The sequence below is a fragment of the Schistocerca nitens genome, chromosome 2 (genome assembly GCF_023898315.1).
Source record: "Schistocerca nitens isolate TAMUIC-IGC-003100 chromosome 2, iqSchNite1.1, whole genome shotgun sequence".
In the NCBI taxonomy this organism is placed as follows: Eukaryota; Metazoa; Arthropoda; class Insecta; order Orthoptera; family Acrididae; genus Schistocerca; species Schistocerca nitens.
The window spans coordinates 301,588,993-301,611,168 of NC_064615.1; the positions used below are offsets into that span (position 1 = coordinate 301,588,993).

The 22,176-nt window shown below is 46.5% G+C and overlaps 2 protein-coding genes across 2 annotated transcripts in view; both read left to right on the plus strand.

Annotated features, from left to right (window-relative positions):
- LOC126234996 (uncharacterized) overlaps positions 1-16,845 on the plus strand; it is a 557,903-nt gene extending 541,058 nt beyond the window's left edge. Inside the window, exon 7 of the mRNA XM_049943733.1 lies at positions 16,755-16,845. The gene's annotated coding sequence lies outside the window, so the exon portion shown is untranslated. The remainder of the gene's footprint in view (positions 1-16,754) is intronic.
- Positions 16,846-17,314: 469 nt separating this feature from the next.
- The window catches only part of LOC126234997 (uncharacterized), a 347,601-nt gene continuing 342,739 nt past the window's right edge, over positions 17,315-22,176 (plus strand). The window contains exon 1 of the mRNA XM_049943735.1: positions 17,315-19,132. Within this exon, the coding sequence (XP_049799692.1) occupies positions 17,315-19,132 (1,818 nt within the window). The remainder of the gene's footprint in view (positions 19,133-22,176) is intronic.

A 22,176-nucleotide genomic window follows, 5' to 3' on the forward strand; every position in this document is an offset into this window, starting at 1 on the left:
ACTGACACTCGTAAATAATAGCTCTTAACTTGATCACCAAACGGCGTGACTCGGCGAAAACACGTGCTATTTTTACTCGCCTCCAATTAAACAGCATACTTCAGTAATATTTGTCGCATTTTGTCTTAAGCGAATGGAATTCGAGTGTAGTGCAATACGTCAGATAACTGCGCTACTCCAGTTTCAGCACCTTTGGTACGAAGATAACAAACATAAAAACCGCTGTTTTGAAAATAAACGTGTCGTATTTGAGAACAGGCAACGCCTTGTTGGAGCTAGTATTGTTTGTCGCGTTATGCCTAGTGCAAGGTATGTGTACTTTTAAAGTATGTGTACTTTCAAAGTTTGTGTACGGCTGAACAAATTACATATCTATGTACAGGGTGCTTCATAAAAGTGACTCTAGTTTTCAGGGATGATAAGAGAAGGAAAAATGTATTGAATTTGTATGAATTTGAAATACTGAACCATGATTCGGAAATAACGTAGCATATTATAGTTTTGTCGCATGGTTTCACGTATGCAGCGCGGGAAAATGTTTTGTCCGTTTATCATTGAGGGAACTTCTATTAGCGTAATTTAATTTCGGCAATCTCTACGAGAGCACCTGCAGAGCACTGAACAATATTTGTGTCTTTCAGTCTGAAGATCACTTCATAGAACTTCTTAAGTTAAGAACTGCATCACTCGCCCATACAGGTCCCATCATATCCGTAGGAAGTTGGCGAAACCACTTTGATAATCCGGCAGCGATCGAATGCTGAAGCACATACAGGTGTTGTTAAGGCAACAGTTGGAAGTCTGTGATTCGGTAATAAATTCCTGTGTCTCATGCAAGAATACCTTAATTAACTGGCGGAACTGTACTTTATTGGTAAATGAAATACCGTTATTTATTTATGAATTTCTTTCGCCTGGCAAGATGAGGTCCTTCACACCCGTCTCTTAAATCTAACCAGACATTCTTAGTGAGTCAACATAATAATTTGTGTAGTGTATTAGCAATGTTTAATAATAATGATGATGATCATGACAATGTACAGTAATGAATATATATAAGTTAATAAATAACAGAGTTATTAACACTGCTTAGCAACTTTTTCATCAAGTTCTTGTCGAATGTGAGTAATGACATGTAATAGAAATATGTGGTAGCAGTTCAGAACGAATCAATGTGGAGAAGAAATTGATTGGTCAGAGTAAGAGCGAGAAATAATAAGACTAGCAGAAAAGATGGAAGGAAGAAAACAGAAAGAGAAAAGAATGAGAAAAGCACGGACAGTTAACAATGCGACAGAGATACTGGTTCGTTGTGGAACTCAAACATGCCGGTGTATGCCAAAAGAGAAGCTACGCCTAGATAATATGGTTCAAATGGCTCTATGCGCTATGGGACTTAACATCTGAGGTCATCAGTCCCTTGGACTTAGAACTAATTAAACCTAACTAACCTAAGGACATCACACACATCCATGCCCGAGGCACGATTCGAACCTGCGACCGTAGCAACCGCGTGGTTCCGGACTGAAGCGCATAGAACTGCTCGGTCACAGCGGCCGCCCGCCTAGATAATACATATAGCTTTAATCTCCTCTTGAATGTGATATAATTTGGGGTTACATGCAACTTACGGAGTGGTTTGTTCCACAGTTGTGTGACTGAAATGAAGAAGGAAGTAGAGAAATATTAAGTGTTATGTAAAGGTGCACGCAAGAAGCTGGACATATGCGAGCCGGCCGCGGTGGACGTGCGGTTATAGGCGCTTCAGTCCGGAACCGCGGGGCTGCTACGGTCGCAGGTTCGAATCCTGCCTCGGGCATGGATGTGTGTGATGTCTTTATGGTAGTTAGGTTTAAGTAGTTCTAAGTTCTAGGGGACTGATGACCTAAGATGTTAAGTCCCATAGTGCTCAGAGTCATTTGAACCATTTTTTTTTTTTTTACATATGCGATTTGGTATTGCAGGTATAGAATGACGACAGGGGTTTGATATGTAAGGTGGCTAAGAAACCGATGAGGCAAACAGAGCGTTTGAAAATCACGCCGCCTGTCCAGTCGCATCCAACCTAACTGAACATACATACCTAACGTAACCACCATAGCTAGCTCGAGTCGTCTTGAGTTGTTACTCTTTGCGTCTTGTTTAAGTGCATCACGGCGCTAAATATTTGGCATTACTACAGACTCCGCTAATTTTTGTTTAATTTGAGATATAATTTCTAAAGCTTTAAAATGCATCTTAGCGACAGAAATGTACCCTGCATGCTGCCATAGGTTGCTCACCTCGTGTGATTTTCGACGCACTCGTCCTCTCCCACAGGGAAATGTGTTTTCCATAACGTGGGAGGAGCAGAGGCACACGCGAAGGACGATGGCTTCTCTACCAAACAGCGAGCACGTGGTTTTGAATGGCGTGGCTGCTCACTGCTTGTGAGTTCCCAGCATTGCATTGACGCGCGGTTTGCTACGTTGTGCCCCGTACATTCGTTGTTAGAACTGCCGATCCCTATCGTCAACACATTGCAGCTCTAGGCAGTTGACCCTACAGGCGATAATTTTCAAGGAATCCAGATACTCATGGTACAAATTTGCCACTGTAGCAGTTGGAATGACAGGCCAGTGTTGAGCGACCTCACACACGTGGCCGCGACTAAGTGCGCTGGACACTCGCGTCTTGCCCACCCTGCGGCCAAATGTCACGACGACGGGTACTACGCGGTCTGACCTCATCCCAGTCACGTGATTCGCCGAAATGTGAGCACGGACACGCGCGCTCTCCGACACAGCTGATGTGTCTTACTTTCTCGTGAGTGAATAAAACTTATTCCAGTTTGTAATGAAATGTGCAGCATAAATAGATGGGAAATGTGAAGCCAGAATCTTCCAGCTCGACTTAGTTTCAGCTCCCGTACTTGTTTTTTTTACGTACCAATGAAGGTACTAACGCAGCTAGCAAAGAAGGAACCACCGCAGTTCGGCAATGTATCTACTTCAAGAGGTTTCTGAGACGTCTGTTTTGTTTAGTGTTTATTGAGTACGGCACAATGGAGAAGCTTGAGTTTTTTTTTTTCCCCCCCGGTTCACTGACGGCCAGCAGGTTCCGGTATGGCATGCGGCGCGTCAGCCGGCTATTGCCTCCACAAAGGCGCGCGAAGCACTCGCGCTGCGTCCTTGTTAAAGAGGCGCTCCTCATTGTGCAAAGCACAGCTCCCCGTGGCGCAACAGCGGAGTCTGCGCTGCCGGCTTTTGTGAGTTACGGTTCGCTGTGGCGCAACGCGAAGCTCGTAGCCGTACTGAATACACAATACGGAAGCTTCAAAAGAAACTACCTCCGAGAACCGACACAATGGCGGGCGGATGAAAGTATAATAACTGTGACCGATGGTACGGCTTACTGTTTAATATCGCACTGGAAATGAGCTGAATGTGTACCAAGAGAGGACTGAATTCGATTTCGGGCGATTTTAACGCGAAACAACTGTGACTTCAAAAAGAATTATGTGAACCGGAAATACGGTCACTATTGGTGCAAGTGAATCCTGAAACCAAATTGGCACCATATTTCTGCGCCTGGGGGAATTTAAACCACTTCAAGTTATGTGTTGTCATAACAGTACAACTCTTGACCAAATGTTGAATCCAACTGTGGAATACTTTGACATCAATTAGTCTTTCAGGTCCGACATACTAATTTCAGGTACGGACTGCATGATTTTCCTTTAGGTGAGGTACCTATTTGTAATCACAGTGAAATAATTCGATGTAGAATATACAAAATGCGTCCTTTTTACAATCGACAGACGGGTCAGCACCACAGTGTCGTACTCCATGAGATACTGCGGCGTGGACTGAAATTTAATCGACGACATTACTTCAGAGTCTCATGATCAAAGCCGTACGTTACCATCTTTCCTACCTAGGCCTCCAAAATTTTGCTGATGAAAATTTCTTCCATCTCGAAGATTCGAACCCACTGCCTCTGAGTGCAGTGTCCTTGCAAGAGCGTCAGTGCGCCAGGGATCTCGACTCTAGATGGGATAATGGAAAAGGCACGACGAGTTCCAGCTCTCTATTTCTAAAGCGTTTTATCTGCCATCCAAAAGGAGGAAGTTGTCCTTTCTTAAATATTAAAAATAACAAGTACGTCATAAGTGCTTTCTGAGTCCATCTGTATGATGCCTAGTACCTGCCACTTATTTCTTCCTTTTCAAATTCTCCGCTTAAAGTGGAGTAGCGTCAGCGAGGCAGCAGGGCGAATATGTCGGAGTTACACTGTGGCGACCAGAAATAAGGCGAAGCGTCTGGTTAAGGCTTATATCTATTCGAATTCTTCTTCTGATGTTCATCAATCCGTAGTTGTATTGGACCAACTGCTGTCTCATCTTTTCGGCAGTCATCTGGGTAGTCTGTTCCCTTGTGGTCGTCCATGTGTACAAATTTCAACTAGTCAAGTCCGCCTCCGTAGCGCAGCGGTAGCGTTACCGCCTACCACGCAAGGAGGCCCGGGTCCGATTCCCGGCAGGGGACTGGGTGTTGTGTGTCTTTCATCATCATCGAGACGCAAGTCGCCTTAGTGGCGTCAACTAAAAAGACTTGCGATAAGGTGGCCGATCCCGGAAGGGGATATCCCGGCCAATAAATGCCATACGATCATTTCATTTCAACTAGTGATGTGGGGTCCATCCTTCCCACACACGAGAAGTCTTTTTACAATTGTTACGTCCTTATTCGGGAGGCTTTCAATAAGTAATGCAATACATTTTATTCTCAGCCCATTCCGGTTGAAAAAAAATGGCATTTGTTGTGGGACATCGTGGAATATTCCCGCTCCAGCCCCTATAGTTTCATGAAGCTCTGAAAGGAAGTTTCTTTTGGGGGAAAGGAAAATATTGCAGATATTGATAGACGCAAAAATGCAAACGAAATTCTTCTCCATGACACTGCAAGACCTCATACAAGTCTGCGCACCAGAGAGGTTTTCACAAAACTTCTTTGGACTGTTCTTCCTCATCCACCCTAAGCCGGCTGGTGTGGCCGAGCAGTTCTAGGCGCTTCAGTCTGGAACCGCAAGACCGCTACTGTCGCAGGTTCGAATCCTGCCTCGGGCATGGATGTATGTGATATCTTTAGGTTAGTTAGGTTTAAGTAGTTCTAAGTTCTAGGGGACTTATGACCTCAGATGTTGAGTCCCATAGTGCTCAGAGCCATTTGAGCCATCATCCACCCTAAAGTCCGCATCTCGCAGCTTCCGACTGCCATCTGTCTCGCCCAGTGAAGGATGTACTCCACGGGAAGCAGTTCGTGGATGATATGGAGGTTACTGATGCAATAAGACGTAGGCTCCGACGTCGCCCAATAGAGTGCTACCATGCCGGCATACGGAAATTATTTTGAAAAATTGGGTTTGTAGCCAAAAGGACTGGGAATAATAAGGTGGTTAGGAATCCTGAATAAAACCAGCCTCCTTCCAGAAAAAAAATGTTGCATTACTTATCGAACGTCCCTCGTACTACAATTTACAACAATTTCCCCACTGAACTTTGTTTACATTCTGTATCTGAATGTCTTCAAATGGTTCAAATGGCTCTGAGCACTATGGGACTCAACTTCTGAGGTCATTAGTCCCCTAGAACTTAGAACTAGTTAAACCTAACTAACCTAAGGACATCACACACATCCATGCCCGAGGCAGGATTCGAACCTGCGACCGTAGCGGTCTTGCGGTTCCAGACTGCAGCGCCTAGAACCGCACGGCCACTTCGGCCGGCTGAATGTGTTCACTAATAACATTCTTCTTCTGTTGTAGCATCCATCATACTTTCTATTGTGTTCCATAATGGTCTAGTTCCATACCTCTGTATATTGCTCCCAACAATCCTCTTTTTATTTTGGGAGTATCAGAGTTCACCTTTTTACGAATGACTTTATACTCCGCATAACCGTCTTGCTTTCTTCTTCTGAACTACTAATTCTTTAACGTATAAGTTAAAGCACTGTATTCTGCAAGTAGTACTGCCTCCTATCACATTTACCCTTTTCGTAACAAACTTCTCGTGCAGCCTCTCGGATATTCGATCTAAGAGCAGTCCCTCTAGAGCTTCTACATCTTGTTCATCAACACGAATTTTCTTCTCTAAGCTCATCTTAGTAATCTCGTCCTCTATGACATCAATTTTAATCCTTTCTCAATCAGCCTCTTAATATTTTCCTCCTTCGGTCTAATTATTAATTCGAGTTATGTATGCTAGCCCGCATCTCGTGGTCGTGCGGTAGCGTTCTCGCTTCCCACGCCCGGGTTCCCGGGTTCGATTCCCGGCGGGGTCAGGGATTTTCTCTGCCTCGTGATGGCTGGGTGTTGTGCGCTGTCCTTAAGTTAGTTAGGTTTAAGTAGTTCTAAGTTCTAGGGGACTTATGACCACAGCAGTTGAGTCCTAATAGTGCTCAGAGCCATTTGAACCATTTTTTATGTATGCTAATTCTCGCCAGTAGAAATTTACTCGCCTACAGAGAAACGGTACCTCGAGTGGTGTTCTCCAGTGTTGATATGCACAAAATTCTCACGGTTAAGTTTAGCGTTGGGCTGATTACAGTATTTACGTTACTCCTTGTAACACGGGATCTAGCATGATGCATCAGAAGGAAGCATATTTTCAGCTATTTTTAACTCTTTTTCACTATTCTAACTGCGTGAGGATTATGCAGGTGGAATGGAGACAGTTGAGTTTCCAATGATTTGAGCTTCACAACTTTCTCACAGGTAGATGATTTCATTTACGGCTCACGACGGCTTTCTCATGTTTCCACTATGAGATGAGTACAGTTAAAATAAATACAATATTTATAATAAGATAATAAAAGTCGATCAAGTTACAACCACACAGAAACTAAAAGCAGTAGATAAGTTTTGCTATTTTCTCTTGGTAGCGTCTCGCTTCCCGACCACGGAGTCCCGGGTTCGATTACCGGTGGGGTCAGGTATTTTCACTTGCCCCGAGAGGACTGGGCGTTGTTGTGTCGTCTTCATCATCAACATTCATCCCCATTACGGTCGGAGGAAGGCAACGGCAAACCACCTCCACTAGGACCTTGCCTAGTATGACGGTGCGGGCCTCCCGCATCGTTCCCCTACGCTCTGTCAAGAAGCGTGGGACTTCATCTCCATTTCCACCGAAAAATACAGCCAATTGTGTGACAGGATTGTAGAGTTTATAGCAAGCAGAACACAGCAGGTCATTCTCAACAGACAGAAGTCTTCAGAAGTAAACGCAACTTCGGGAGTGCCCCAAGGGAGTATTATAGGACCACAGCTTTTCACAATGTCTGTAAATAACCTAGTAGTTCCACGAGGCATTTCGCAGATGATGCGGTTGTATGCAGGGAAATCGCGACGGTAGGAAAGTGTAGCGAAATGCAGGAAGATCCGCAGAGGGCGACGCTTGGCGGAGTGAGTGTGTCAACTAACCTTCAGCGTAAACAAATGTAAAACGTATCGCGAATAGACAGGCAGGAAGTCCCTTTATTACACGATTGTAGAAAAATTGCTTCCATAATACATCTAAGACGATTACATACGTCAATAACAGGTAAGGCAGATGACAGACTGAGCTTCTTTCCGAAGTATCCTTAGAAAATGTAGTCTATCAACAAAGCAGATAGCTTACAAAACACTCGTTCGACCAATACTTTAATACCGCTCGTGAGTATGGGATCCGTACTACAGATGATTGATAAAGGAAGTAGAGAAGATCCAAAGAAGAGATGCACGCTTATGTAGTAACCGCGAGAGCATCACGGAGAGTCAACTCCAGTGGCAGACACTGTAAGAGACGCGTTCTGTATCACGGCATGATTTGCTTTTAAAATTCTGAGAGCATGTGTTCCTAGAGGAGTCAACCAATATACAGGATGTTTGAAAAAGATCTCCCTAGTTTTAAGTATAATTTTAATGGGGAAATTAATGAAAAATTACATCAATGAGTACATATCATGAAAGAGAATTCCTTCAAGTTTTGTTAAACGTTAGTACACGTCAAAGTGGGATCCATTTGTTGCCCTGCACACGTCGAGACGATATTCCAATTCTCGCCACATTTCAGGTGTAACTGTCCCAACCGCCGCGACGATTCTTTCCGTAAATGATTGATACCTCTGATCTTTTAATTGTACACAACATTTTTTATATGGCCCCAAAAGAAAAAGTCCAGCGGGGTTAAGTTTGGGCTTCGTGGTGGCCAAGGTATTGGCCAGCCCTGCCTATCCACCATCCTGGGAAGCGAGTGTCAAGAGCCGCACGCACATGGTTACTGCAATGAGGTGGGGCGCCAGCTTGTTGGAAAAGCACAAGCCCCTTTCCCGCCTCAATATCGTCCATTTAGGGAAAGACGTACTCTGTCAACATGTCACAGTAAAGTCCCCGTTTATTTTTTTCCTACAAAAATGAAAGGACCAATCACACGATCTTCCATCAAACCGAACCAGACATTCACTTTGGGAGAGTCAGGTAGATGCTAATTAACTTCATGTGGATGTTATGCCTCCAAATTCTGTCGTTATAACGATTATCTGCTCCACTGACACGAAATGTAGCCTCATCAGGAAAGAGTTGCTCTGCACTGCACTGCGCTGCACGCACTCCTGGACTGAACTGAGGGAACAGAGAAAAAAACAGCACTGGTGCCGTCTCCAGGTCAAGCAGACCTGCCAACTGCAGGGGAGCCCAACCTGGAGAGTTGATGAATCAAACACCACTAACTAGAATAGTGTATGTCGCTTTGTACAGATTCTAGGACACATTAAAATTAGGGAGTTCTTTTCAAATACCCTGTATTTCTTCCTCTTACGTATATCTTCCGAAAAGACAATGAACATAAAATTAAAGAGATTCGAGCCCACAGGGATGCTAACGAAGATTTGTTCTTCTCGCGAACCATTCGAGACTGGAACATGAAAAGGGGGATGCGACAGTGGTACACAAAGTACCCTAAGCCACACACCATAAGGTGGGTTGCGGAGTAAAGATGTAGGTGTTAACATCGAATATAAATTCGCTGAAAAAAAATTGTTTGGGGTGCAACGTTCTATGGAAGTGAAACGAGGACGATTAACAGTTGAGACAAGAAGAGAATAAAAGCTTTTGAATGTGATAATACAGAAGAATACTGGAAATTAGATGGGTAGATCGCACAACTAATGAAGAGGTGCTAAATAGAATTTGGGAGAAAATAAATATATTCTCGACTTAAAGACGAGATCGGTTGGTAGTACACATTCTGAGACATCACGAAAAAGTTAATTTGGTAACGGACGGAAATGCAGGAGATGAATAATGGAGTGCGAGACTGCACTAAGCAGATTCAGATAAATGTATATTGCAGGTGTTACGGCAGACTAGCATGGAGAGCTGAATCTAACGTCTTCAGACTGAAGACAAAAACAAAAACAACAAAAATATGGTTTATGACCTAAACAACATCAAAGATACAGGTCCCTTTAGATTATGCCCCGAGAAATTTCTGTTTCGCGATCGGTTATTTCAATATCTGCCATTTCGTATTTCGTAAGATGACTGAAATGAGGGACTATGTTACGACCTTTCGCAGTGAAACAGTTTCGGAAGATCGAATTCTCTCTTTCGGCCTTTTCTTGTTATCTTCCGTTTCAGTGCCAGTATGGTCTCTGATTGGATGAACAGATGATTTCGAACCGCTTACTGATTTTACATCAGACTAAAATTGCTTAGGGTTTTTACTGGGATCGTATGACCAAATTTCGTTTGACAAAATTTTACTTTCAAGTGAATGAACGCTTCTCTCGTTGCTCTCTTCACGCTCATTTTCGCTTCGTCCGTACCTATAAATGAGTAGTATTTTAATTTTTTTAATTTGGTCAATAAGTACATAAAAAATTGAAAATCAAATTTTCGTTGCCCCTGGAAGGCATTAGATGGTCAAAGTACAACAGAAACCATCAACCGGGTCATCCGTTTAGAAACACAGATTGTAGATAAAAGCCACAATGGCATTCATGTTCAGTTCTAACCGTTCAAAGAGGGGTGGGCGGTGGTAACGCGATGAATAATGTAGTAATAATGTTGTCTTGATAGCTTCCTGTATTTGTTTATCTGTATACTGAACCCTGATACCGTTACAGTGCTACCTGGCAGTCTATTGCAGAGCTGTCGAATACTGCTTGGTCAGCTGTCGGTAGATAAAACGATAAATAAATGATAGTAACAATTAACAATTAATTTCTTGAAACCAACTACCACTGTCTTTATTAAATTGGTACTCGAATAAGCTGGTTCTTCAATGCCACCCCGAGATGACGCCAAAATTCAGCTACTCCTCTGCACACAGAAACTTAACTAAAACTAACATACATCTGCTGTCCAGCCGGCCCTTTAAGTATTGCTTCTCCTTGTAATTACGTAGACTGTATACAGACGCATATACGCACACATACATTCTTGCATTTCATAAGTTTATCAGAAAAATTAGCTGTTAGCATATCACAAAATATGGACGTAGGTAGAAATCAAAATTAAAATTTGTGTTCATTGTTAACTGTAAATGAAGAATGCTTGTAATATTTGAGGCCGCTTGTTTATAAGAGCAAAGAATCTACTTTTATGATTCCCATAATCAAATTAAATGAATTTAACAGTGGATATACAATAGTTTTAAAATTTTACCCTGCGAGAAAGTTTTACATTTTCACTGCGTCTAAATAGGAACGATAAACTTACTGTGATTTCAATTGCAGAAGTCTCGATAAGACACTAGTTAACTTCATTAACAGTTAACATGTTTTCTGTTTATAATCATTCACTAGGGTAGCTAACTGCACTGGGAGTGATAGAACGTTTAGTATCCTGCGGTTTGCTATTGTTGTTCTTCCACGACCAGCGGTATGTTTATCACAGCTTCCACCTTTCTGGCCTCACCAGGAGTGGGGTCTGTTCCGTGAACTGTCTTCGTGGTGTGGTGTAGTGATTCGTCGCTGTCTGCTACACATAGTTGCCCTCGCCGTTCATTATGGACAAATTTCGTTGAGAATTTGTGTAACCAACATCTTGCACCGGATGTAAATAAAAATATTAAACCACTCAGCGGAAAACTTCTGAGTGGGATTTGGCATGGGATACTAGCGAAAACAATCATGCAGTAGTGAAGAGTAGACGCCGGACAATATCTACACTCCTGGAAACTGAAATAAGAACACCGTGAATTCATTGTCCCAGGAAGGGGAAACTTTATTGACACATTCCTGGGGTCAGATACATCACATGATCACACTGACAGAACCACAGGCACATAGACACAGGCAACAGAGCATGCACAATGTCGGCACTAGTACAGTGTATATCCACCTTTCGCAGCAATGCAGGCTGCTATTCTCCCATGGAGACGATCGTAGAGATGCTGGATGTAGTCCTGTGGAACGGCTTGCCATGCCATTTCCACCTGGCGCCTCAGTTGGACCAGCTTTCGTGCTGGACGTGCAGACCGCTCAATGGGGGACAGATCCGGAGATCTTGCTGGCCAGGGTAGTTGACTTACACCTTCTAGAGCACGTTGGGTGGCACGGGATACATGCGGACGTGCATTGTCCTGTTGGAACAGCAAGTTCCCTTGCCGGTCTAGGAATGGTAGAACGATGGGTTCGATGACGGTTTGGATGTACCGTGCACTATTCAGTGTCCCCTCGACGATCACCAGTGGTGTACGGCCAGTGTACGAGATCGCTCCCCACACCATGATGCCGGGTGTTGGCCCTGTGTGCCTCGGTCGTATGCAGTCCTGATTGTGGCGCTCACCTGCACGGCGCCAAACACGCATACGACCATCATTGGCACCAAGGCAGAAGCGACTCTCATCGCTGAAGACGACACGTCTCCATTCGTCCCTCCATTCACGCCTGTCGCGACACCACTGGAGGCGGGCTGCACGATGTTGGGGCGTGAGCGGAAGACGGCCTAACGGTGTGCGGGACCGTAGCCCAGCTTCATGGAGACGGTTGCGAATGGTCCTCGCCGATACCCCAGGAGCAACAGTGTCCCTAATTTGCTGGGAAGTGGCGGTGCGGTCCCCTACGGCACTGCGTAGGATCCTACGGTCTTGGCGTGCATCCGTGCGTCGCTGCGGTCCGGTCCCAGGTCGACGGGCACGTGCACCTTCCGCCGACCACTGGCGACAACATCGATGTACTGTGGAGACCTCACGCCCCACGTGTTGAGCAATTCGGCGGTACGTCCACCCGGCCTCCCGCATGTCCACTATACGCCCTCGCTCAAAGTCCGTCAACTGCACATACGGTTCACGTCCACGCTGTCGCGGCATGCTACCAGTGTTAAAGACTGCGATGGAGCTCCGTATGCCACGGCAAACTGGCTGACACTGACGGCGGCGGTGCACAAATGCTGCGCAGCTAGCGCCATTCGACGGCCAACACCGCGGTTCCTGGTGTGTCCGCTGTGCCGTGCGTGTGATCATTGCTTGTACAGCCCTCTCGCAGTGTCCGGAGCAAGTATGGTGGGTCTGACACACCGGTGTCAATGTGTTCTTTTTTCCATTTCCAGGAGTGTATTTGTTCGAAGATGTGCACATGTATTTCAACTTTCACTCCACACAAAATTCGTACTATACTTTTCCGGTTATTTAGTACACTGGTGGGGAAAAAAGTGCGACAGCAAGAAGGAATTGTGCCACATAAACGAAAGTTGGTAGCTTTGTTTCTACATCTGAAAGACGGTGTTTATTCAAACTTCGCGACAGTCGTATACGAGTGTTGCTAGTAGCGTCACTATGAAGAGTCAAATCACGTTTGCTTTAAAAATACACGCTGTAACGGCCGTGAGCGCTAGTTACCGTTGAGACTGGACTTGGTCTGTTGATGATGTTAGTGAAGACTGCCTTTCAGGCGACAAAGACGCCTTTATCAGCGCCTCACTGAGTTTGAACGAGGTCGTGTAATATGACTGCGAGAAGCTGGCTGTTTCTTCTGCGATATTGCAGAAAAAGCTGGCAAGAATGTAGCCATTGTATTTAATTGCTGGTAGCGGTGGTCACGAGAATGTAAGGTGGCAAGAAGACCGGCTCCGGACAGCCACGTGGAACTACCGAGAGGGAAGACCATCGTATTCGGCGTGTGACTCTGGCGCATCATATTGCATCTGCAGCAGCAATTTGCGCACCAGATGGCACCACGGTGACTTAACGAACTGTTACAGATCGGTTACTTCAAGGGCAGCTCAGAGCTAGACGCCTTGTAGCGTGCATTCCACTGACCCCAAACCAACGCCATTTGCGACTTCAGTGGTGTCAAAAGAAGCTCACTGGAGGACAGGATGGAGGTCTGTTGTGGTTTTCTGATGAAAACTAGTTCTACCTCGGCGCCAGTGATGGCCGTGAGTGGGTTAGGAGTAGACCAGTTGAGAGCCTGAACGAACCTGTATGTGTGCAGGACACATTGAACCTGCACTTGGGACTATGGTCTGGACTGCGAGTTCGTGTGACAGCAGGAGCACTCTCGTTGTTATTCCACGCAGCCTGACAGCAAATTCGTAAGGCAGTCTGGTGATGCGACCTGTCGTGCTGCCTTCATGAACAGCATTCCTGGGGTGTTTTCCAACAGTATAACACTTACCCACAATTCGCTGTTGTAACCCAACATGCTCTACGGTGGCTACGTGTTGCCACCACATCTGTCTCCAGTCAAGCACATATGGGACATCACTGGACAACTGCTCCAGCGACATCCGCAAACAGCTTATCCGTCCCTGTACTGCCCGACTAACAAGGAGAGGCCGCCAATTGTGAAATTCAGATTCGATTCATACTGCGCATAATAAAAGCTCATGGTCAGAGGTGTAATGTGGCAGAGCAGCAAGATGCACTTCTCAGCCGTTGTCGAGAAAATCGACAGTTAAAAGAAACCGTTCCGGTGAAATACTCTCTATGAGTAATAATTTTCTACAGCGTCGTGGCGCAGCGGTAAGCGCTCTGGTTCGTAATCTGAAGGTCGCAGGATCGAATCTCTGTAATAAAAAAACTGAGTTAATCGATCAGCAACGAACTTAAACGGATGTCTTACGACGTCCGCCCCGAGCAGCTAAAAAAAAAAAAAAAAGAAAGAAAGAAACTCGCGCCATACAGCTTCTTTTTATTATTTGTTTTTTGTAATTCAAACGTATACACACACACACAGATATAATTCCCGGCAGTCACTTGCAACAATTATGCATATAATAAGTTGTTGAAAGTCGTTTGTCGTGGAAAAACTGGCGACTTCGAACATAATTATGTTTTCCGCAAACAAAGTTGTATTTCACAAATGTTATTGTCTTCATAATGTTTACCACGTATAGTTAACGGAAGACGTAGAAACGATATTCCGAAACGAATACGTATAGTGTAAGTCAAACTCCGTTACTCGCTCGTTACACTTGAAGGACAGATGTTGAATGGGCCGAAACGAGCCGCCGCATAACAGCGTAGTTGCCTGCTAACTCCGAAAGAAAGTAGATGCGGTCCCTAGCGCAACTTAGAACATCGTCGAAACTCAGTGCGTACGTGAGAGCTTTGGTACACCCTGTTAAAAAAAAGAAAAATGGAGGCGGTACAATTGGAGAGCGATCCGGGCCCTTCGCATGAAAGTGATGTGATCGAAGAAGATTCTATACACAGTGAAGTGGCGAAACAACAATTGAAAGATGCGTTGGTGTATTTTGAAAGCCTTCTTCGTAACAGTAATTGCATCGCAGCAGAACCGTCATCATCAATCAACGAAGAAGCCATGGTAATTGGGAAGAAATCTTCCAGAATACGCTGCAAATGCTCGCCGAAAAAACCCTCGTTCATGATGAGGAACTGATAGACATTAATGAAATCGACGATAATAGTGCCTACGAAGACGTTGAAACGAGTCCCATTGCTAACGAATCCTCAGACGAATACGAGCCGGACGAGCAGCAAAAGAAAGGGTACGACTATATTTCTCTGGATTACAAAATTAGAGCTGTCAATCTGGCCAAAGAACATCCAGGCTGGAGTCTCAAAACTCTACAAAAAAAGGGGTGCTCTCGTTTGAGAAATATGGGCTATTTATCCAGGTGGGAAGAGCAAATCAAACGTGGCGGTAGCAAATTTGATAAATATTGTACCATCGATTCATGGGTGCATGATCGCTTCGTAGAAGCTCGACGAAACTACCAGCAAGTTACATTTCGGATCCAGACGCGAACGTTGATAACTAACTTCGGCAAAGATTTCATAATTAATACTGATCCAACAGGTACGTAAAGAGCTGTTCACAAATGTCATATGACATGATGATAGAATATGATAATCTGATATATGATAGACAACACAGATTTCGTATATTTCTTATATAAACGGTATTTTTATATTTTGTTTGTCAGGGTGCCAGTACCAGTCCACGTTCAACAGAACTCTCGCCGAAAAAGGGTCAAAGGCTGTCCTGGTAATCCGACACGACATGAACAAGGTGACGCATTCGTATACGGCACAATATTCAATCACGATGTCTGGGCGAGCCTTGCCTCTTGTTTTCGTATGCCTCCAAGAGTCCACAGGTACGTTTGGACCCAGAGTACAGAATACAGTCGACGAGTACGCCAAGAAGTATACCAACGTTGTTATTGCATCCTCCAAATCCGGTAAACTAACAACGGGTTTGTTCATGGACTTCTTGCGTAATGCTTTGCAACCATACGTACAAAAGAAAGAATTTCTCCTTCTGATCGACTCTTGGGGTGGGCAAGCGAACCCGGCGTTATACGATGAGATGTTCCAGGACGACAAGAAGTTACCAACGTGCACTATAAAAGTCATTCCTCCAAAGTGCACACCTCTCGTCCAACCGTGTGACGTGTATTTTTAACGGCAGGTAAAAAATTTGATCAAGCGCCTTCAAAATTGTGCTTTTTTAATCGATCAAAACCGTGACATCAACTCCAGAGACGATTGTATAAAAATCCAATCCATCGTCCACCACCAATTGTCTTCTCCGATTTTTGCCGATATGATATAATACGCGTGATTTGCATCAAACCTGACGAACGATAGAACAATTTTTCAGAATGTCAATCAGGTGTGTTTCCCAACAGATAATTTAAAAACAATTGTTCTTGCAAAAACGCATCGTTTATCAGATGTGCTCGATGTCGTGCTGTTTTCTGCTTTCCATGTTTCTATGATAACTATCACTCTGGTTCGTGCGATACTCCAGCTACTTCTGGTCACTAATTGTTAATTATGTGCGAGTGTATACCGAACTTTTCAATAAATTGTATCCACTTGAATATTATTTATGATATTGCGTTTTATTTCAAGTATTATTTTTCCACGACAAACGACTTTCAAGAACTTATTATATACATAATTGTTGCAACTGATTGCCGGGAATTTGTGTGTGTGTACATTTGAATTACAAAAAACAAATAATAAAAAAGCTGCATGGCGCGAGATTCGATCCGGCGACCTTCGGCTATCCTGGCGGGTAATCAATTCCGTACTATCGGACCTTTATTAACAGGGTAAAAGGAACATGTCTGGACATACCTTGTGTGTGTGTGCGTGTGCGTGTGTGTGTGTGTGTGTGTGTATGAGAGAGAGAGAGAGAGAGAGAGAGAGAGAGCGTGAGAGTGAGTGAGCGGGAGAGAGAGAGAGGGAGAGGGCGCAGCCCGGCGGCGCGGCTGGCAGCGCTGGTTTATTTCTGTTCTGGTCTCCCCACTAGGCCGGCGGCGGCGGCGCCTCCCAGCGGGGAAGCAGCCGGGACAGGACGGCAGGCAGTGCGAGCTGCCGACGCTCCGCGAGATCTGCGCTCCAGCGCACAGGTAGGTAGCCTGCAGGGACACACGGGAGCACAACTTCTACCTCTGTACGACGGGCTAAAATTACGTCTGGAGTGCAGTGCTCGTGCCGTGAAGCCGAGGAAGGATATATTTAGTGCCGGCCAGTGAGAGTCGACAGTGTCGCGTTAGTTCGGCGGCATCGTCAGACTGGAACACGTCATTTCTTCGCATGCAAAGTGAGACCGAGTTTTGTGGCAGTGTGTGTTTGTGCTCGAGCGAGACAGTGCAGATTGTACAGTGGCGATAAAGTCGAGTGCGCTTTGTCGGAGTGTGGACGTGTGGTGCGGTTAGGTATGGTCGTCTAGAAGAGTGTCGGGGTCCTCCGACGGTGTGGATGTTTCCGCCGACGCGTTGGCTAGGAGTGCGTGCCGTGTCGAGTGTCGGAGCAGAAAGCTCACGAGGCGGGCGGCGGTGAGGGGCTGGGGCGCGCGGCCATGGCGCCATGAGCGCGCCTGCCGGGGGCGGACGCGGGGGCGGAGCGGGAGGCGGCGAGCCGGCGGCGCGGGGCGGGCTGCAGCTGGCGCGCTCGGTGACGCGGTACGCGTCGTGCACGGTGGACCCGCGGCCGGCGCGCGCGGTGCACTGCCCGGACCTGAACGCGTGCCTGCTGGGCGACGCGGGAGCGGCCGCCTCGCCCGTCGACTGCCGCGCCGTGCACTTCGGCTACGCCGTGCCCGTCAACGTGGTGCCCGTGGAGGCGGGCTGCGCCGAGCTGGTGCTGGACGCGGGCACCGACCTCAGCCCGGCCGCCGTCTCCTACCTGCTGGAGCGCCACCCGCAGCTGCGCGAGGAGGCGGCGCGCGCGCGCCACGCCGGGGCCGCCCCCGCCGACCGCGCGCGCAGCTTCCGGCCCGTCTCCTCCTCCTCCGCCTCGTCCACCTCCTCCGCCGCCTCCGGCTCCTCGGAGCCCGAAGAGGACATCGCCGCCATCGCCAAGCAGATCTCGGACCACGCCGAAGCCATCTACCAGACGTGGAAGTCGCGCGGTCTCAAGCCCACCGAGATCTTGTCGTGCCACGCCGCCGACAAGTTCGTGCCCACCCTCACGCCGCCGCCGCCGCAGCAGCAGCAGCAGCCGCGGCCCGCCCCGGCAGAAGCCGGCCAGAGGCGCGCTTCTCCCGCCAAGACGTCGCCGGTGCACTCGCCGAGCCAGACCCCCATGGTGGACCTCCTGGCGTCCGAGGCGAGTCTGGAGCAATTCGTCAACAACTTCGTCTCGGAGGACAAGGCCCGGCTGGCGGCCGCCCGCCAGCGCTCGGCCGCTCCGTCCTCGCCGTCGTCCAAGGCGCTGCCGTCGTCCATCCAGTATGCGCTGCAGAAGTTCGAGCGACCGGCGCAGCAGCCGCAGAGGCAGCAGCCGGCCAAGACGCCGTCCCCGGTTACCTCGCCGTACCTCGAGCACGCCTCGCCCGTCTCTGAGCCCGCCAAGAGCCGGCAGGCCGACCCGCCGAGAACTTCGCCTTACACTCACATCCGAACGTCTTCCATTCCGTCCACCACGCCGACCAAGACCACGGTGCCGTTCCAGAAGCTCATACTCGGCGACACCATCGAGACGATTTTCCCGCCAGACCTGCCGAAGCAGCAGCAGCAGCAGCCGCAGCCGTCTCCCGCATCTCAGCAATCCGACAAGTCTGCCGGCGGCGCAGACTCCTCCGGGCTGACGACGTGGCCGCTCAAGAACAAGGTGGTCGGCGGGTCGGTCGTTCCGGAGAAGACGGCCGCTAAGACCGGCGCGGGCGCCGACCGCGGGAAGTCCAAATTCGCGACGCTGCCGTCCGAGGCGGCCCGCAACAACAACCACAAGAATACGGCGCAGTACCTGGACGAGGTGGCGCGCGAGGAGGAGCGCCTCATCAACGCGCTCAAGACGGGCATCATCATCGCCGAGGAGCCGTCGCCGGCCGCTCCCGCGTCCGCCAAGAAGGCGTCGCTCTTGTCCAAGAAGAACAGCGCCAACAGCGCGCCGGTGGTGGCGACTGCGGCGGAGCCCAAGGCGGGCAAGCCGGCGGTGCGGGCCGCCGCGGCCGCCACAGGAGCGCCCGCCGCCCGGCCGCGGCCGGAGCCCGTGCCGCACCCCGAGCTGACGTCGCAGCAGCGCCAGCACATCCGACAGTCCGCCTCCAACCCGGTGCGGCCCTTCCTCACCAGGGGCTCCGTCGCGGAGCGGGTCCTCATCTTCGAGAAGTGCCCCAGCGAAGCCCTCCTCAGGGGCAGGCCCACACCCGCCTCCTGGCAGCAGCGGGCTGCTGCCGCGCAGGTAACCCACCACATTACTCCTCGTTGCTTATTCTGTCTCCAGTCAACAATGTTGCCATATCCCGCTTCTATCAATGTTGCCATATGATCCTGTAGTATACAGACAAGTTGCAGCATTAGAAAATTGCAGCGAAATGCAGGAAGATCTGCAGCGGATAGGCATTTGGTGCAGGGAGTGGCATCTGACCCTTAACATAGACAAATGTGATATATTGCGAATACATAGAAAGAACGATCGTTTATTGTATGATTATATGATAGCGGAACAAACACTGGTAGCAGTTACTTCTGTAAAATATCTGGGAGTATGCGTACGGAACGATTTGAAGTGGAATGGTCATATTAATTGTTGATAAGGCGGGTACCAGGTTGAGATTCATTTGGAGAGTCCTTAGAAAATGTAATCCATCAACAAAGGAAGTGGCTTACAAAACACTCGTTCGACCTATACTTGAGTATTGCTCATCAGTATGAGATCCGTACCAGGCCGGGTTGGCAGAGGAGGTAGAGAAGATACAAAGAAGAGCGGCGCGTTTCGTCAAAGTGTTATTTGGTAAGCGTGACAGCGTTACGGAGATGTTTAGCAAACTCGAGTGGCAGACTCTGCAAGAGAGGCGTTCTGCATCGCGGTGTAGCTTGCTGTCCAGGTTTCGAGAGAGTGCGTTTCTGGATGAGGTATGGAATATATTGCTTCCCCCTACTTATACCTCCAGAGGAGATCACGAATGTAAAATTAGAGAGATTCGAGCGCGCACGGGGGCTTTCCGGCAGTCGTTCTTCCCGCGAACGGTACGCGACTAGAACAGGAAAGGCAGGTAATGACAGTGGCACGTAAAGTGCCCTCCACCACGCACCGTTGGGTGGCTTCCGGAGTACAAATGTAGATGTAGATGTAGATCCTGGATACTATGCACTATCTCTTACGTTTATACACTTACACGTGCGGAGAGTTTGATGTCGTCAGTACGGTTTATGTCATCCACATCGGACAGTTGTTTGCAATTTGCTACTATTTATGACACGAGAGACAAAATCATTTATCCGTGTCAGTCACTTTTATTTCTTCCGAAACAAGTTCCGAGGAATTACTTTACAGTTTCATGTCGCTACAAATAATGTGTAGATTTCACATGCTGTCACAATACGGCTCTGAAATTATATTTTTCGGGCAAACTTTATTATTGAAATTCTTCCAATCCATCTGTGGCATACAGCAAACCAGTGCTTAACAGTATGGGTTAAAACAGTCTTGGTTCCAATTTTATTTTTTTATTTTTCAACGATTCTTAAATAGATGTATTTGTTCTGTTTTCTATGTAGGTAACCTGAAGATGCCTAAATAAGGCGAAACGCGTCGTTGAAACATAAAAAACTAAAATTGCAACCAAGACTGTTTTTAACCAATAACTTTATTATTGTTCAAAATTTATAAAGTTAATTTAAAATTTATAAAATCAGTGCCCTATTACGACATCAAGTCACAAATTACACCTCAGTTCCACCGAAGTGAAGTCCTAAACAGACAATTGGCTACAACCAACAAATGAAATTGCAATGTAATCCGCTAATCCACCTGAACATGAGGATGTAAGCTCTCATAAACAGTCGTGGATAAAGTAAGTACGTCTCACACAAATAACTGTTTTATCTTCTATACATTCAGCTCTTTCGCCTGATCGCATACAGTCGATGCAGTAAAAAAAATGAAATACGTGTGTTTTACGATTACTAGACAGATGAGTTTCATTTGCGATATTAAAAACCGATTTTTTCTATTTTAAATAAAAATTGTAGCTGCAGAAAGAGGGAAGATCTTAAAAAGAAGTACTGCACATTCTCGAAACGAGAAGGGCCTGAAGACCATGCAGTGAGAAAGGATAAGTTAGAAGAGACAGGTTTAGAGGTCTGTAGCCTGTAGATGTTTGTGTGTCATCCTCTCGTCACATGTTACATTACGTTAACTGCCACATTGTCACACTCATTCAAGTGTTTACGCTATACATCCTACAGAAAAATACGTCTTATCTGTCAACATTTTCGTGGCCCTCTTTTCTGTAGTACTCTCTTCTATCCGCACTATCACACGCAACACTACCACATAAGTGCTTCTGAGTGTATTTCTCTTAGCTGTTTCATTCCGAACATAAGTCTAATGTTTAATCTCGCTTTTCTCCCTGTAGGGTACTTGTTGGAACGAGCTCTTTCACAGACACAACAAAAAATATGGCTGAGCATCAGAAAACAAGCGGTCATCCAAGCAAATTAGTCCTCATCCAAACAAATTAGTCAATAAATAATATTAATAAAAGATTGACTATTTACAGTAATTATGTGAACACAAAAAGTGTACATACATAATGACTGAACTTCCAAAGAGTTCCGCAACTCTGGTAATTGCTACACTTGTACCCACGTAATTAACGTAATAACAATTTTCATTTATAGACACTGTTGTAGAGGGACGGTATGTGGACCATCAGCGGAGGAAGACACACTGTATTCAATTAGACGCACGAATACCGTATCGTTTGACCCTTAGCTCTGGCCATTGATAACACATTTATTAGTTGGTAATAAATGTAATAACTGACAGAAGCAAATTAGGGTACTATCTCTCTCTAACACAGCAGACGCGTAAAATTGAATGTAATGTTAACAAGTACTTATAGCGTGCATTGCCAGTTTAGAAACACCCCTTATATCGCAGTTACATAGCGAGAGAAAATTGCGATCGCATTCGAGTAACAAAGCGCATATTGCAGACGGCATTTTTAGTATTAGTCTAGATACTTCTAGATGCACACATAACACTGAAGTAATTGAAAGCATATGATCAGAACGGAATTAATAACAAATTAAGCTTTCAGTTGTTCCTGCATTTGCCCACTGTCTATAGTTTACGCTCTGCTCAAAGGCAGCGCAATTTAACGGTGTAACCAACGCACACTCTCACATATTATCTCACAAACATAAACAAAAAACAAATATAATTTACCATACACGAGTTAAAATGCAGCTGTTTCACTATGCATTTAAGATTCCACA